Source organism: Bombina bombina, chromosome 6 (assembly GCF_027579735.1).
Source record: "Bombina bombina isolate aBomBom1 chromosome 6, aBomBom1.pri, whole genome shotgun sequence".
Taxonomy (NCBI): domain Eukaryota; kingdom Metazoa; phylum Chordata; class Amphibia; order Anura; family Bombinatoridae; genus Bombina; species Bombina bombina.
Genome location: NC_069504.1, coordinates 1138145877 through 1138163950, shown reverse-complemented (window position 1 = coordinate 1138163950; position 18074 = coordinate 1138145877). Strand labels below are relative to the sequence as shown.

At 38.2% G+C, this 18074-nt stretch overlaps 1 protein-coding gene across 1 annotated transcript in view; it reads left to right on the top strand.

Annotated features, from left to right (window-relative positions):
- LOC128664923 (N-acylneuraminate cytidylyltransferase-like) overlaps positions 1-18074 on the top strand; it is a 299525-nt gene that overhangs the window by 202380 nt on the left and 79071 nt on the right. Inside the window, exon 5 of the mRNA XM_053719716.1 lies at positions 11736-11830. Within this exon, the coding sequence (XP_053575691.1) occupies positions 11736-11830 (95 nt within the window). The remainder of the gene's footprint in view (positions 1-11735; positions 11831-18074) is intronic.

Sequence of the window (18074 nt, the reverse complement as noted above, 5' to 3'; positions counted from 1 at the left end):
GGAATTCGAGGGACGCCATCTTGGATGACGTCCCTTAAAGGAACCGTCATTAGTCGGGAGACATCGGAAGAAGAGGATGGATCCGCGTCGCCTGCTTCAAGATGGACCCGCTCCGCACCGGATGGAAGAAGATCGAAGATGCCGCTTGGAGAAGATGTTTGCCGGTCCGGATGTCCTCTTCTTGCCGGATAGGAGGAAGACTTTGGAGCACCGGATTATGGATCGCCAACCCCCGCTTGGGTTGGATGAAGATCTTGGAGCCAGGACGGATCGGTGATACCTGGATGGTGAAGACAAGGTAGGAAGATCTTCAGGGGATTAGTGTTAGGTTTATTTAAGGGGGGTTTGGGTTAGATTAGGGGTATGTGGGTGGTGGGTTGTAATGTTGGGGGGGGGGGTATTGTATGTTTTTTTTTACAGGCAAAAGAGCTGAAATTCTTGGGGCATGCCCCGCAAAGGGCCCTGTTCAGGGCTGGTAAGGTAAAAGAGCTTGTAACTTTTTTAATTTAGAATAGGGTAGGGAATTTTTTATTTTGGGGGGCTTTGTTATTTTATTAGGGGGCTTAGAGTAGGTGTAATTAGTTTAAAATTGTTGTAATATTTTTATTATGTTTGTAAATATTTTTTTATTTTTTGTAACTTAGTTCTTTTTTATTTTTTGTACTTTAGCTAGTTTATTTAATTGTATTTATTTGTAGGAATTGTGTTTAATTAATTTATTGATAGTGTAGTGTTAGGTTAATTGTAGGTAATTGTAGGTAGTTTATTTAATTATTTTATTGATAGGGTAGTGTTAGGTTTAATTATATCTTAGGTTAGGATTTATTTTACAGGTAAATTTCTTATTATTTTAACTAGGTAACTATTAAATAGTTCTTAACTATTTAATAGCTATTGTACCTGGTTAAAATAATTACAAAGTTGCCTGTAAAATAAATATTAATCCTAAAATAGCTATAATATAATAATAATTTATATTGTAGCTATATTAGGATTTATTTTACAGGTAAGTATTTAGCTTTAAATAGGAATAAGTTATTTAATAAGAGTTAATTTATTTCGTTAGATAAAACTTATATTTAACTTAGGGGGGTGTTAGTGTTAGGGTTAGACTTAGCTTTAGGGGTTAATACATTTATTAGAATAGCGGTGAGCTCCGGTCGGCAGATTAGGGGTTAATAATTGAAGTTAGGTGTCGGCGACGTTGAGGGGGGCAGATTAGGGGTTAATAAATATAATATAGGGGTCGGCGATGTTAGGGGTATCAGATTAGGGGTACATAGGGATAACGTAGGTGGCGGCGATTTGCGGTCGGAAGATTAGGGGTTAATTATTTTAAGTAGCTTGCGGCGACGTTGTGTGGGGCAAGTTAGGGGTTAATAAATATAATATAGGGGTCGGCGGGGTTAGGGGCAGCAGATTAGGGGTACATAAGTATAACGTAGGTGGCGGTCGGCAGATTAGGGGTTAAAAATTTGAATCGAGTGGCGGCGATGTGGGGGGACCTCGGTTTAGGGGTACATAGGTAGTTTATGGGTGTTAGTGTACTTTAGGGTACAATAGTTAAGAGGTTTATAAACCGGCGTTAGCCAGAAAGCTCTTAACTCCTGCTATTTTCAGGCGGCTGGAATTTTGTCGTTAGAGCTCTAACGCTCACTGCAGAAACGACTCTAAATACCAGCATTAGGAAGATCCCATTGAAAAGATAGGCTACGCAAATGGCGTAGGGGGATCTGCGGTATGGAAAAGTCGCGGCTGAAAAGTGAGCGTTAGACCCTTTAATCACTGACTCCAAATACCAGCGGGCGGCCAAAACCAGCGTTAGGAGCCTCTAACGCTGGTTTTGACGGCTACCGCCGAACTCTAAATCTAGGCCTTAATAAGGGAACCACACCTTGCAGTCTGCATTGTGTAAGGTTAAATGCATTAACTGTTTCACTGCCTACATCTTTTTTTAAAGGGGCAGTAAAGTTAAAATTAATATTTCATGAATCAGATAGAGCAGCAGTTTTAAACAATTTTCCAGTTTACTTTTGTTATCACATTTGCTTTGTTCTCTTTTTGACCTTTTATTGAAGAGTAAAACTAGGTAGGCTCAGTGTACACATGTCTTTAGTACTCTATGGAAGCAGTGTTTGGTAACATTGTATAACAAAGCTACAAATATTGTTCCTATCATTCAGACAAAGCATACAAAGTTTTAATGGTACTTGTATTATCAAATGTACTTTGTTTTCATGGTATTCTTTGTTAAAGAGATATATAGATAGGTAGTGTGCACATTTCTGCAGCACTACATGACAGAAATTTCTGCTGCCACCTATTGTTCTTGCAAATGTTTAACTGCTGCCAGTCACGTGCACACTCCTACACCTTCCATACCTACTTTCCAACCAAGGATACTTAGAAAACAAAGTATGCTTGATAATAGAAAGAAATTGGAAAGTTTTTTTTTAAATGTTACACTCTATATGAATCATGAAATAGTTTTTGTGAAAAGGATCAGTTCACCCTGAGCCCTAATTGTACGTAGCCCCGGCAGGTAGTGAGTTACATCTTGCACCAGCCCTGATTATTGTCCCCTTGTATGAGGAATAAATAATGATGTTTTATGAGATTAATACTTCTCTGATTCAGTCGCCCTTACAGGTTATTTATATAAAGGGTTTCCTTAGCTTAACCCCAGGGGGATGTGATCACAATTCCTGAGTCTCTGAGATTTTATAGACTAATCCAGGCTACCCAACTCCATTCTTCAGTAGCCGCTAACAGGCCAGACTGGATGTGGACAGGATAATTACACGGTTATTTGTGTGATAGGCGTGTCACTGTCTACCAGTGAAACACTACATCTGCTTATCTGCCAATGAGCAATTAGTCCTTAAGGTACAGTTACATTTCTTATTGGTTTAAAGTAAGTTTTTTTAACAGAACCTTATTTCATGCAGAACTTTTATTATGTGTTTAATAGTGCTCTTGCCCACGCATTATAGATGGGATAAACCAGTGCAAGACAAAGTAGTATTAAAGGCAGGTTTGCAAGAGGGAGCCTTTAAGTCCTTCACATGTCAGCCATGAACTCACCCTGCCAGGCACTCACACTACTAAACAGATATTAAAGGGACAGTCAAGTAAAAAAAAAACATGATTCAGATAGGGCATGTTATTTCTAACAACTTTCCAATCTACTTTTTTCACCAATTTTGCTTTGTTCTTTTGATATTCTTAGTTGAAAGCTAATCCTAGTAGGTTCATATGCTAATTTCTTAGACCTTGAAGACTGACTCTTATCTGAATGCATTTTGACCACTAGAGGGCATTAGTTCATGTGTTTCATATAGATAACATTGAGCTCATGCACGTGAAGTGACCAAGGAGTGAGCACTGATTGGCTAAACTGCAAGTATGTCAAAAGAAATAAAATAAGGGGGCAGTCAGCAGAGGATTAGATACAAGATAATTACAGAGGTAAAATTTGTATTATTATAACTGTGTTAGTTATGCAAAACTGGGGAATGGGTAATAAAGGGATTATCTTTCTTTTTAAACAACAAACATTCTGGTGTTGATTGTCCCTTTAAGAGTTATGGTTACTCACTTACAACACTTGAGAGCAGGCGTCGACAAACAATATTAATCATATGACCCCTTAAAGGGACATTAAACAAGTTGAGGTAGAGACAAAATATAATAATATGTACGTTAATTACTTTACCTGCAAATTTATACTGCAGTTCCTCCTCATTAACCCTTTCTTTTTTGTTTCTGAATTGTAAAGTTCTAACTCCCCCCACACATTTCCTTCTATGGCTGTATCTATATCAAATTGTTGTTTTGGTAGAATGCAATAGTGAATAGGGATTATCTGCTGGAGCTGTCTAGAAGCTGTGAACTCAGCTGAAATACAATGCCTGTTTCTAAACACTGATAAGAGGGGTGGAGTTGGCTGCTCCAGGCAGCTAAGCTATGTAATTAATTTTGCTTATTTTTAAAAATACTTGCCAGCCATTTAAAAAAAAAAAATTATGCAAACTATTTTTACTTAATTAGCCCTTTTAGGATATGCACAAATCTCAACCTGTTTTATATCTCTTTAAATTGCCCCCAAGTATTTACTGCCCTCGTAAATGACTCTGAACTAACACATAATTGTAACAGACTTTTCAATATATCTTTCATGTATGCATCAGAAATTAATCAGCTGCTACTTTTTCATAGACCAGATTAAATTAATGGAAAAGATTTCAAGTGGAGCTCTATTTAGCACTTTCGCTCAAGTGTTAACCCCACTAGAAATAATAATTTTGCGCTGGGTTAGTGTGCGTATTACAAGTTGAAAGTAAATCTTTTGTGCAAAAGCGAATCAATCATGATTTCTTTGGGGTATCACACTGAGGATGCGACTACACTGAAACATCACTTTCTTCTCTTTGGGGACATTTGATAAAGATGCTAGTACAGCATAGAAACGTCATGCCTTTTTCCCAATTTTAATTATGGACTATTAAAAGTTACTTTGCATACGTTTTTTGACATATGCACCCTGGCTGCTGCTAAGTTATGGACAAGGAGTGCAATACCGTCTCGGGACTGTATATATTATTATTATTAGATGTTATTAATAAAGAGCCAGGATATTCCTCATTGCTGTATATGGGTATAATTTGCTTAAATAAAACAATGATATAAAACTTGAAGAAGTATAAATACAGAGTGGAGGACCCAGGATGGAGCCATGAGGTACTCCAATTGATAGAGGTACTGAAGAGGAGGAGTCACCAGCATATGACACAGAAATGGACCTTTGACAAAGATGAGTGGAATAAAGAAAGTGCGGTGTCAAAGACCAAGAGAGCTGAGGGTCTATAGGAGGAAGTGGTGATCAACTGTGGCAAAGGCAGCTGAGAGGTCAAGTAAGTATAGAGTAGTGGCCCTTACTTTAAGCAGAAAGACGATCATTAGTAACCTTGGTGAGGGCAGTTTCAGTAGAGTGTTGGGGGCAGATTGAAGGGGTCAGGCAAGAAGTTGGAGGACAGGATGAGGGCTAGGCAATCGTAAACTAGTTTTCCCAGGAGTCTTGATCTTAGTGGAAGCAGTGCTATGGAGCAGTAGTTTGCAGGAGAATTAGGGTCAATGGAGTTTTTGAGTATGGGAGTGACCTTTGCATGTTTGAAAGAAGATTGGAATGAACCGGTAGAAATGGATAGGTTGAAGATGTGAGTAAGAGTATAATCTAGGTAGGGATAGGATCAAGCGGTCAGGTAGTGAGGCGTGACTAAGATAGTAAGGAATAAACTTCATTCTCAGGGGCTGGAGAGTATCTGATAATGTTAATTAAGAATATATATCCATGACTATATATCTATAGGAATACAGTATATATATTTATATATATATATGTATATATATATATATACTGTATATAGGTATACTTTATATATATATATATATATATATATATATATATATATATATGTGTCATCACAAACAAAAGGTATCGTAGGCTCCAAGTCATAAAAACAGTTCTTTTATTAATCCCACATAGGGTTTAAAATAACCAAGGTGGTTAATGCAAGGGTAATTACAGCACAAACGAGCATTGCAATGCTAACATGTTTCGGCCAGCGGCCGTAATCTTAGCTAGTCAATGTTGCTGCAATAAAAATATTTAAAAGCAGCGCCCATTTTCCATTGGTAGGCTTGTAATCCAATCAGATAGCAAACCACCAATGTGTGTTGTAGTCTCACGAGTGTGGACTAATTATAATAATTGTTTAACCCTCTCATCGAGAGCAGCATTATTCACTCAAGACAGGACTATAATAGGGACTGACTCATGTAGAAGCATAAACTGTTAGAGTGTATACACTAAAATAAGAAAAACAACAAACAAAAAACACATAAAACATAAATGCAGAAATACACAAATGCAATGTCAAACACATCTCGTGAAAAACATCAGTACTGGAATACTATTCATGACAGATGGTATATAGTTAGTTATTGTTCTACAGAGTATACATCCATCAAATGGCACTATCAAAGGGGATGATAAGAGAGAGATACAAATCTATTACTACATGTATATATTTTTACATTTATATAGGTAGATAGTATGTGTTAAAGAACATCCGTCCCCACATATCCTATTTTAGGTTGTATCATATACTGTCTCAATGTTTGAGTATATAATACCATATGATACAATACCATCACTGTCACCTTAAGGGTACCAAATAAGGGTGAAGGTTAGATTTAAATAAAAATATGGATCTAAGATACTAGAGATACAAATATAAATATACCAGTTGGGGATATACATCATTATACTTAATAGTATTCTAACCAGTGTTAGAGATAAACATTTGAACCCAAATTTACAATGGTGTGTATACACATCTGGCATGGGGTATTCCTTATTTAAGTTGTTAATGGTAAAATAGGGTTCTCAGTTGTAGTATCTGTCAAACAACATCGACATTTATACATGCATATATATGTGTGTACACATATATATATATACATGCATGCGCACCTGAACCTGTGTATAGATATAACTATCAAAGTGCATAAGAATGAAAGGGGGAAATAGCTGATGTGCGCTTCTCCATGCACATACATAGGAGTTAACCAGTGTGGTAATGCATTAATCTTGTCAGGTGTGTAAACACATATGTATACACATATATGTTCGTATTTTCAAAAAATCATTCAAGACGAATGTCATTTACAGATAACACTAAAAGAAGCCTTACACATAGGGTATTCAAATTAAAGTTAAATTGAATTAAAAATAGGGATAATGACTATCCTATTTCCAGTAGTTAAGTTGTATTCTGAATTTAAGCCTGTGGGGACTCTTGTTGCTAATTTAAAAATCCAGAACATCTCACGTTTCCCTAATATTTTATTCCTATCCCCACCTTTAGGTGGTGGATTCACCTGTTCAATTATTTGCCATATCAACGAATCAACACTTTTATGATGGTACCTTTTAAAATGTTGGACTAGAGGGGTACTAGCCTCTCCCTTAGTGATCGTTGACAAGTGGTTTCTGATTCTGGTGTTAGCGTCATTCGTCGTTAAACCTACATACTGTAGGTGGCAATCTATACATGTAATTACATAGATAATGTGTGTTGAGGTACAATTCAGACATTTTTCAATTGAGTACCTTTCCTGTGTCACTGATGATGTAAAGTGATCAGTAAATATTCCAAATTCACAAGGTCTGCATTTTACTCTCCCACGCCTAAACATCCCCTTATGTGTCAGCCAGGATACTTTAGTAGTTTGTGTAGTCTGGGGTAATTGAGAAGGAGAGAGTATGTTACCCAATGTTTTACACTTTCTGTAAGAACAGCGTAATCCATTGTTGACGCAAGAATCTAATTTAGTGTCTGCTGCTAGAAGTCTGAAGTGTTTCTTCACAATGTTACAGACAGCATTATAATTAGTACTGAAATCAGTCACAAACGTGACATGAGAATGGTCATTCTTATCATCTCTATCTTTATCAGCAAGAAGTGTATTTCTGTCAATTTTATCGACTTGATTTTGGGCTCTGTTTATAATGTGCCTAGAGTATCCTCTATCTTTCAAGTTTGATCTCATAATTTGACTTTGTGTTTTGTAGTTCTTCTCTAGTGTACAGTTCCTCTTAACTCGAGTTAGCTGTCCCTTTGCCACTGCAAAGGGAACATGCTTGGGGTGGCAGCTAGTAGCATGTAATAGTGTGTTTTTCGTAATAGGCTTTCTATAGATGTCACATATAATTTTGCCATTTTCGTCTGCCTTTAGAGTGAGGTCCAAGTAGTTTATGGACTCCTTACTTCTCTCCGAAGTAAATTTTAGTCCCACTACATTATTGTTCAGGTTTGACAAAAAATCATCCAATTTGTCCTCAGGACCTTTCCATATAAGTAGCAGATCATCTATATAACGTTTATAAAACGCTATATAGTGTCTCTGTGGATTTTCATCTCCATAGATGTGGGACAGCTCCCACCAACCCATAAAGAGGTTGGCGTATGAGGGGGCAAATTTCGCCCCCATGGCTGTCCCACATCTCTGGAGATAAAAATGTCCATCAAATTTGAAATAGTTATGAGTTAGCATAAATTCTGCTACTTTCAGGACAAAATCTGTAAACTCAGTACTATAGTTAGAAAAGGTAGTCAAAAAGAATTTTAATACTTTTAGTCCCTCACGATGTGGGATAGCAGAGTATAGGGCTGTCACATCTATTGTAACCCATAAATAATTGTGTTCATCCCATGTCAGTGGTTCCATCAATTTAATGACGTGTTTTGTGTCTCTTATATAGCTCATCAATGACATTACAAAAGGATTTAATATGGCGTCAAGCCATTGGGAGAGATGTTCCATAATGGAACCTATGCCACTGACTATGGGTCGCCCTTGTACATTATGAATAGATTTATGTACCTTGGGAAATAAATGGAAAATAGGTACCACAGGATGTTCTATAAGTAGATAATCATATGTCATTTTGTCAATGAAGCCTTCTTCAAGGCCATCATCTAGTAAAGATTTAATTTCTCTCTGATACATATTAGTTGGATCTTTAGTCAGACGTGAATAGTTATCGAGGTTGTTAAGTTGCCTATGGGCCTCCTCTATATATGTGGTTCTATCTAGTACTACTGTAGATCCACCTTTATCCGCTATTCGTATGACTATATCTTTGTAAGTTTTTAGTTCTTGTATAGCCTGCTTTTCTCTATATGTTAGATTATGTGTTCTATCTCCCTGGGTACAGGCAGATAGTTGAGTGAGATCCCTTTCCACTTTCTTATAGAATGTTTCTAATACTGGGCCCCTACTCTGTATCGGGTAGAATTCTGAGTTATTTCTGAACCCATTAAAACAATTCACAGTACCTATATCTTCTTGTGAAATAGGAGTAGACATAGAACTTAATGTTTGAACATCACATGATTCTTTAAAATCATATACAGGGAGTGCAGAATTATTAGGCAAATTGTATTTTTGAGGATTAATTTTATTATTGAACAACAACCATGTTCTCAATGAACCCAAAAAACTCATTAATATCAAAGCTGAATAGTTTTGGAAGTAGTTTTTAGTTTGTTTTTAGTTATAGCTATTTTAGGGGGATATCTGTGTGTGCAGGTGACTATTACTGTGCATAATTATTAGGCAACTTAACAAAAAACAAATATATACCCATTTCAATTATTTATTTTTACCAGTGAAACCAATATAACATCTCAACATTCACAAATATACATTTCTGACATTCAAAAACAAAACAAATCAGTGACCAATATAGCCACCTTTCTTTGCAAGGACACTCAAAAGCCTGCCATCCATGGATTCTGTCAGTGTTTTGATCTGTTCACCATCAACATTGCGTGCAGCAGCAACCACAGCCTCCCAGACACTGTTCAGAGAGGTGTACTGTTTTCCCTCCTTGTAAATCTCACATTTGATGATGGACCACAGGTTCTCAATGGGGTTCAGATCAGGTGAACAAGGAGGCCATGTCATTAGATTTTCTTCTTTTATACCCTTTCTTGCCAGCCACGCTGTGGAGTACTTGGACGTGTGTGATGGAGCATTGTCCTGCATGAAAATCATGTTTTTCTTGAAGGATGCAGACTTCTTCCTGTACCACTGCTTGAAGAAGGTGTCTTCCAGAAACTGGCAGTAGGACTGGGAGTTGAGCTTGACTCCATCCTCAACCCGAAAAGGCCCCACAAGCTCATCTTTGATGATACCAGCCCAAACCAGTACTCCACCTCCACCTTGCTGGCGTCTGAGTCGGACTGGAGCTCTCTGCCCTTTACCAATCCAGCCACGGGCCCATCCATCTGGCCCATCAAGACTCACTCTCATTTCATCAGTCCATAAAACCTTAGAAAAATCAGTCTTGAGATATTTCTTGGCCCAGTCTTGACGTTTCAGCTTGTGTGTCTTGTTCAGTGGTGGTCGTCTTTCAGCCTTTCTTACCATGGCCATGTCTCTGAGTATTGCACACCTTGTGCTTTTGGGCACTCCAGTGATGTTGCAGCTCTGAAATATGGCCAAACTGGTGGCAAGTGGCATCTTGGCAGCTGCACGCTTGACTTTTCTCAGTTCATGGGCAGTTATTTTGTGCCTTGGTTTTTCCACACGCTTCTTGCGACCCTGTTGACTATTTTGAATGAAACGCTTGATTGTTCGATGATCACGCTTCAGAAGCATTGCAATTTTAAGAGTGCTGCATCCCTCTGCAAGATATCTCACTATTTTTGACTTTTCTGAGCCTGTCAAGTCCTTCTTTTGACCCATTTTGCCAAAGGAAAGGAAGTTGCCTAATAATTATGCACACCTGATATAGGGTGTTGATGTCATTAGACCACACCCCTTCTCATTACAGAGATGCACATCACCTAATATGCTTAATTGGTAGTAGGCTTTCGAGCCTATACAGCTTGGAGTAAGACAACATGCATAAAGAGGATGATGTGGTCAAAATACTCATTTGCCTAATAATTCTGCACTCCCTGTATATATATATATATATATATATATATATTTATTTAAAATAACAGTAAAATCTTACTGTATTTGAACTGCGAATTGGGAAATGTTTACAGTAAATACACAGTAAAACACATAATTAAAAATTATTATAGAATTATTATCTAGACACATATATAATATAACCCTTTGAATTCAAGTATATGGCCATATACCTTTGAACCCTTACAAAACATTTTTATTTATATACTTATTTTTTTTATCAGATAGTGTATATATGAGTGTAATAGTGTATTTTAATGTATTTATGTTGTGTGTGGTGCAATATTTATTTTAGCCCTAATCCATTACGCAAAGTCTTCATTTGAGCAAACCTGATGCACGTTAAATTAGTTTGTGCTCAAGCGAACGCATTTAGTTTAATCTTGTAATATGCATGAAAACTAACGCTCCAGTGATATTCCAATATCGGCATGCACAAACATTAGCGAGCCACTTGTACTCTAGTCCTTTATAGGGGATTGAAATTTTAGCTTAATGTCCCTTTAAGGGAGTAAAGGGGGCAGATACCATGGGGCCTATTTATCAAAGGTCTTGCGGACCTGATCCAACAGTGCGGATCAGATCCGCAAGAACTCGTTGAATGCGGAGAGCAATACGCTCTCCGTATTCAGCATTGCACCAGCAGCTCACAAGAGCTGCTGGTGCAACGCCGCCCCTTGCAGACTCGCGGGCAATGGGCCGCCAGCAGGGGTTGTCAATCAACCCGATCGTACTCGATCAGAGCAGGCGGACAGGGTTATGGAGCAGCGGTCTTTAGACCGCTGCTTCATAAGTGGTGTTTCTGAAGACTCACCAGAAACACGGGCCCCCAAGCTCCATTCGGAGCTTGATAAATGGGCCCCCATAACATCCATTCCCTGCTCTGCATGTGAGTATGGGGGGCTGAAGGTAAAGCTTTCAAGGGACACAGGTAGATCTCTGTCTGCCTGTTATTTATCGCTACCTAAGTAGGCAGTCACTGTAGCGAGCAGAGGTGAAACCTCATTGTTCAGTCAGATAGTCCTGCTGTGAGCGCATCATGTGATCACTAAAATGTGCACGTTTGGCTTTTACTTATTTATATTTAATGCAGTTCCATTTTCTTTCACTTTCTGTTGCTGTTTGTGTTTGCTAAAGACAAGATTACGTTTTTATCTGAACATATTTATTCTTCTGTTTTTTAGTCTGGAAAAGTAGCGTATTACGAGATGAAACCGGAACACAGTGTGGATATTGATATTGATCTTGATTGGCCGATTGCTGAACAAAGAGTAAAAAGGTAACGCTACTTCTGTTATTGAATAGACTGTCCGCTGAATAAAGAACAACAAGTTTACAATAACAAAAACACTTTGGTCTAGTTCCTATTGCTGTAGTAAACTGGTGGTAGCAATAAGTCTCTCTATTAAAGTTTATAGAAGTTTTTAATATATCTTTTGTACATTCCCAAGTTAAATGACTGTTTCACTGCCCTGCATTATTGTGATGTTTACAAAGACCCAATCCTTAATGTATTAGTTATGCTTTGTAGATGCATTCTGACTATGCACCTATATACAGTTGCAAGAAAAAGTATGTGAACCCTTTGGAATCATATGGATTTCTGCACAAATTGGTCATAAAATGTGATCTGATCATCATCTAAGTCACAACAATAGACAATCACAGTCTGCTTAAACTAATAACACACAAAGAATGAAATGTTGCCATGTTTTTATTGAACACACCATGTAAACATTCACAGTGCAGGTGGAAAAAGTATTTGAACCCTTGGATTTAATAACTGGTTGAACCTCCTTTGGCAGCAATAACTTCAACCAAACGTTTCCTGTAGTTGCAGATCAGATGTGCACAACGGTCAGGAGTAATTCTTGACCATTCCTCTTTACAGAACTGTTTAGTTCAGCAATATTCTTGGGATGTCTGGTGTGAATCGCTTTCTTGAGGTCATGACACAGCATCTCAATCGGGTTGAGGTCAGGACTCTTACTGGGCCACTTCAGAAGGCGTATTTTCTTCTGTTTAAGCCATTCTGTTGTTGATTTACTTCTATGCTTTGGGTCATTGTCCTGTTGCAACACCCATCTTCTGTTGAGCTTCAGCTGGTAGACAGATGGCCTTAAGTTCTCCTGCAAAATGTCTTGATAAACTTGGGAATTCATTTTTCCTTCGATGATAGCAATCCGTCCAGGCCTTGATGCTGCAAAGCAGCCCCAAACCATGATGCCCCCACCACCATACTTCACAGTTGGGATGAGGTTTTGATGTTGGTGTGCTGTGCCTCTTTTTCGCCACACATAGTGTTGTGTGTTTCTTCCAAACAACTCAACTTTGGTTTCATCTGTCCACAGAATATTTTGCCAGTACTGCTGTGGAACAGCCAGGTGCTCTTGTGCAAACTGTAAACATGCAGCAATGTTTTGTTTGGACAGCAGTGGCTTCCTCTGTGGTATCCTCCCATGAAATCCATTCTTGTTTAGTGTTTTACGTATTGTAGATTCGCTAACAGGGATGTTAGCATTTGCCAGTGACTTTTGTAAGTCTTTGGCTGACACTCTAGGATTCTTCTTCACCTCATTGAGCAGTCTGCGCTGTGCTCTTGCAGTCATCTTTACAGGATGGCCACTTCTAGGGAGAGTAGCAGCAGTGCTAAATTTTCTCCATTTATAGACAATTTGTCTTACCGTGGGCTGATGAACAGCACGGCTTTTGGAGATACTTTTATAACCCTTTCCAGCTTTATGCAAGTCGACAATTCTTAATTGTAGGTCTTCTGAGAGCTCTTTTGTGCGAGGCATCATTCACATCAGGCAATGCTTCTTGTGAAAAGCAAACCCAGAACTGGTGTGTGTTTTTCATAGGGCAGGGCAGCTGTAACCAACACCTCCAATCTCATCTCATTGATTGGACTCCAGTTGGCTGACATCTCACTCCAATTAGCTCTTGGAGATGTCATTAGTCTAGGGGTTCACATAATTTTTCCACCTGCACTGTGAATGTTTACATGGTGTGTTCCTCGGTTTTGAACAGTAGGTTTGGAATGCATAGAGCTCAAGAGGGTAACACTTTATTTTTCTTGGGACAGTATGATGCAATCATCACGTCTTTCTGCAAACCAAACAGATTAGAGATTTCATTTTTTTGTGGTCACAAATTCTTGGAGCAGTTCTTTTTTGTTTTTACGAATTGTTCCAACAACTGTGATTTTCTTTTCCAGTATTTTTTTAGCTAACTACAGGCTCGTTAAGAAGTTATCACAAGTGATGTTTCTTCCAGAATGTAATATTCCTTGAGCCAAATCCATTACCACTCGCTCCCCCTGATTCACTTCCCTTCCTTGGTCTTGACATTTCCCGGTGTACACCTGCATATCGTATGCATAGGAAGTTCTGCTGTCGGATATTGTCCATATTTTGATGTGATATTTCCCTGGCTTCGATGGAATATATTGCTTGAAAGGGCAACGACCACTAAAGGTTACTAGTTGTTCATCAACTGTCATCGACTCTCTAGGAACAAATGCTTCAGAAAGAGTTTTTATCCACAGATCGAAGCATTCTCGAATGGGCTGCAACTTATCAGTAGAACGCTTTTGTCATCTAGCAGCAGCATCATCAAATCTCAGACCTCTTGAAATGTCCTGAATGCGAGTTCTGCTCATTGATTTGTGGAATATTGGGCGACCATGTTCTCTGCTCCATAAATGAGACACTTCTTCATTCTTACCTTTGTAGACGCTGATCAAAATGAGTACACTAATGAACTTGTACAATTCATCTGTAGTTAGATTAGAACATCAAGCTCCATATACAGCCAAACCTTCTTTATTGGTCCATTTACAGATGGTTTCAACAAAGGGTTTCTGGAAAAAAAGCACAAATGAGGATTTGATTGTGTCTGTCTGTCTTTTTGCAAAATGGTTGGCACCTGGTGTTTCTTGAATGATGTTCACTTGCCTCGTTCTGCCTTGTGGATTGTTGATAGGCACAGAATTCAATTTTTCATTCTTATCTTTTGGCTAGTAAATAGTTCTATTCGCAGATGAAGATGGCAAATCGGTTTGGGTGGTAGGTGCTGTGATGGTGCTCTCATCAGAATCCGAGTTGTCCTTACAAGGATGTCATCTATTTCATTTTCATCATCCGATGGCTCGTAATCTGATGCTTGTTGATCTTCTTCAGAATATGAGTTCAACAAACTAAGTATTTCTTCATTACTGAGGCATTTATGAGCCATGATGAAACTACACCACCAAGTCAGGAAAGCATAACAAATCTTCAAAAGCTAAGAAAGCAGTCCTAACATGCAGAAACATGTCTTAACTTGCAGACTGAAAATGGTTCACAGATTGCAGTACAGTAATCATGTGACTTGATCAGTCATATCGGAGAAACCATTGAAGAGCAACATGGGGTCTGATAGACCCTGCTAGTGTACAATGCTATCATTTGAATTTACAGAAAAAGTGTGAATACAAAAAAATTAATGCTTTCAGATTTATAACTGTCTAATTAGCAGTAAAAAAAGTAACATAACAAACGCCTAGATTTAGAGTTTGGCATTAGCCGTCAAAAGCAGCGTTAAGGGGTCCTAAGGCTGCTTTTGGCCGCCCGCTGGTATTTAGAATCAGGCAGGAAAGGGTCTATCGCTCACTTCCCTACCGTGATTCCAGGCTACCACAGATCCCTTTACGCCAATTGCGTATCCTATCTTTTCAATGGGATCTGCCTAACGCTGGTATTTGGAGTCTTGGGAGAAGTGAGCTGTAGACCCTCTACCGACGAGACTCCTAACGCCAAAAAAAGTCAGTAGTTAAGAGCTTTATGGGCTAACGCCGGAATATAAAGCTCTTAACTACTGTGCTCTAAAGTACACTAACACCCATAAACTACCTATGAACCCCTAAACCGAGGCCCCCCCACAAATTTTTAACCCCTAATCTGCCGACCGGACACTGCCGCCACCTACATTATCCCTATGAACCCCTAATCTGCTGCCCCTAACATTGCCAACCCCTATATTATATTTATTAACCCCTAATCTGCCCCCCCAACGTCGCTGCTACCTACCTACACTTATTAACCCCTAATCTTCCGACCGGACCTTGCCGCCACTATAATAAATGTATTAACCCCTAAACCGCAGCACTCCTGCCTCGCAAACCCTAGAATAAATAGTATTAACCCCTAATCTGCCCTACCTAACATCGCCGCTACCTACCTACAATTATTAACCCCTAATCTCTGGCCTGCACCGTCGCTGCTACTATAATAAAGTTATTAACCCCTAAACCTAACTCTAACCCTAACACCCCCTAACATAAATATAATTTATATTAAACAAAATAATATTCCTATAATTAACTAAATTATTCCTATTTAAAACTAAATACTTACCTATCAAAAAAAAACCTAATATAGCTACAATATAACTAATAATTACATTGTAGCTATTTTAGGATTTATATTTATTTTACAGGCAACTTTGTATTTATTTTAACTAGGTACAATAGCTATTACATAGTTAATAACTATTTAATAGCTACCTAGTTAAAACAAATACAAAATTACCTGTAAAATTAATCCTAACCTAAGTTACAATTAAACCTAAAACTACACTATCATTAAATTAATTAAATAAATTACCTACAATTACCTAAAATAAAATACAATAAAATAAACTATTCTATAATACAAAAAACAAACACTAAATTACAAAAAATAAAAAAGAATTACAAGCAGTTTAAACTAATTACACCTAATGTAAGCCCCCTAATAAAATAAAAAAGCCCCTGAAGATCTCCCTACCTTGAGTCGTCTTGACCCCGCCGAGCCAAATTCTTCATCCAAGCGGAGAAAGAAGATGTCCTCCATCCAGTAGAAGTCTTGATCCAAGCGGCAAAGAAGAGGTCCTCCATCCGGGCAAAGTCTTGATCCAAGCGGCAAAGAAGAGGTCTTCCATCCGGGCGATGTCTTCTTCCAAGCGGCATCTTCTATCTTCTTTCTTCCGGATCCATCTTCATCCCGCTGACGCGGAACATCCTCCTTCCCTGACGGACTAACGACGAATGAAGGTTCCTTTAAGGGACGTCATCCAAGATGGCGTCCCTTCAATTCCGATTGGCTGATAGAATTCTATCAGCCAATCGGAATTAAGGTAGAAAAAATCTGATTGGCTGATGCAATCAGCCAATTAGATTGAAGTTCAATCGGAACAGCCAATAGAATGCAAGTTCAATACGATTGGCTGATTGGATCAGCCAATCGGATTGAACTTCAATCTGATTGGCTGATTGCATCAGCCAATAAGATTTTTTTTACCTTAATTCCGATTAGCTGATAGAATTCTATCAGCCAATCGGAATTGAAGGGACGCCATCTTGGATGACGTCCCTTAAAGGAACCTTCATTCGTCATAAGTCCGTCGGGGAAGGAGGATGTTCAGCATTGGCGGGATGAAGATGGATCCGGAAGAAAGAAGATAGAAGATGCCGCTTGGAAGAAGACATCGCCCGGATGGAAGACCTCTTCTTTGCCACTTGGATCAAGACTTCGCCCGGATGGAGGACCTCTTCTTTGCCGCTTCGATCAAGACTTCAACCGGATGGAGGACATCTTCTTGCTCCACTTGGATGAAAAATTCGGCTCGGCTGGGTGAAGACGACTCAAGGTAGAGAGATCTTCAGGGGGTTAGTGATAGGTTTTTTTAAGGGGGGTTTGGGTGGGTTAGAGTAGGGGTATGTGGGTGGTGGGTTGTAATGTTGGGGGGTATTGTATTTTTATTTTCATGCAAAAGAGCTGATCACTTTGGGGCAAGGCCCCGCAAAAAGCCCTTTTAAGGGCTGGTAAAAGAGCTGATTACTTTTGTATTTTAGAATAGGGTAGGGAATTTTTTATTTTGAGGGGCTTTTTTTATTTTATTAGGGGGCTTAGATTAGGTGTAATTATTTTAAACTGCTTGTAATTCTTTTATATTTTTTGTAAATTTAGTGTTTGTTTTTTTTGTATTATAGAATAGTTTATTTTATTGTATTTTATTTTCGGTAATTGTAGGTAATTTATTTAATTAATTTAATGATAGTGTAGTGTTAGGTTTAATTGTAACTTAGGTTAGGATTTATTTTACTGGTAATTTTGTATTTATTTTAACTAGGTAGCTATTAAAAAGTTATTAACTATTTAATAGCTATTGTACCTAGTTAAAATAAATACAAAGTTGCCTGTAAAATAAATATAAATCCTAAAATAGCTACAATGTAATTATTAGCTATATTGTAGCTATATTAGGGTTTATTCGATAGGTAAGTATTTAGTTTTAAATAGGAATAATTTAGTTATTATAGGAATATTATTTTGTTTAATATAAATTATATTTATGTTAGGGGGTGTTAGGGTTAGAGTTAGGTTTAGGGGTTAATAACTTTATTATAGTAGCGGCGACGGTGCGGGCAGGAGATTAGGGGTTAATAATTGTAGGTAGGTGGCGACAATGTTAGGGAGGGCAGATTAGGGGTTAATACAATT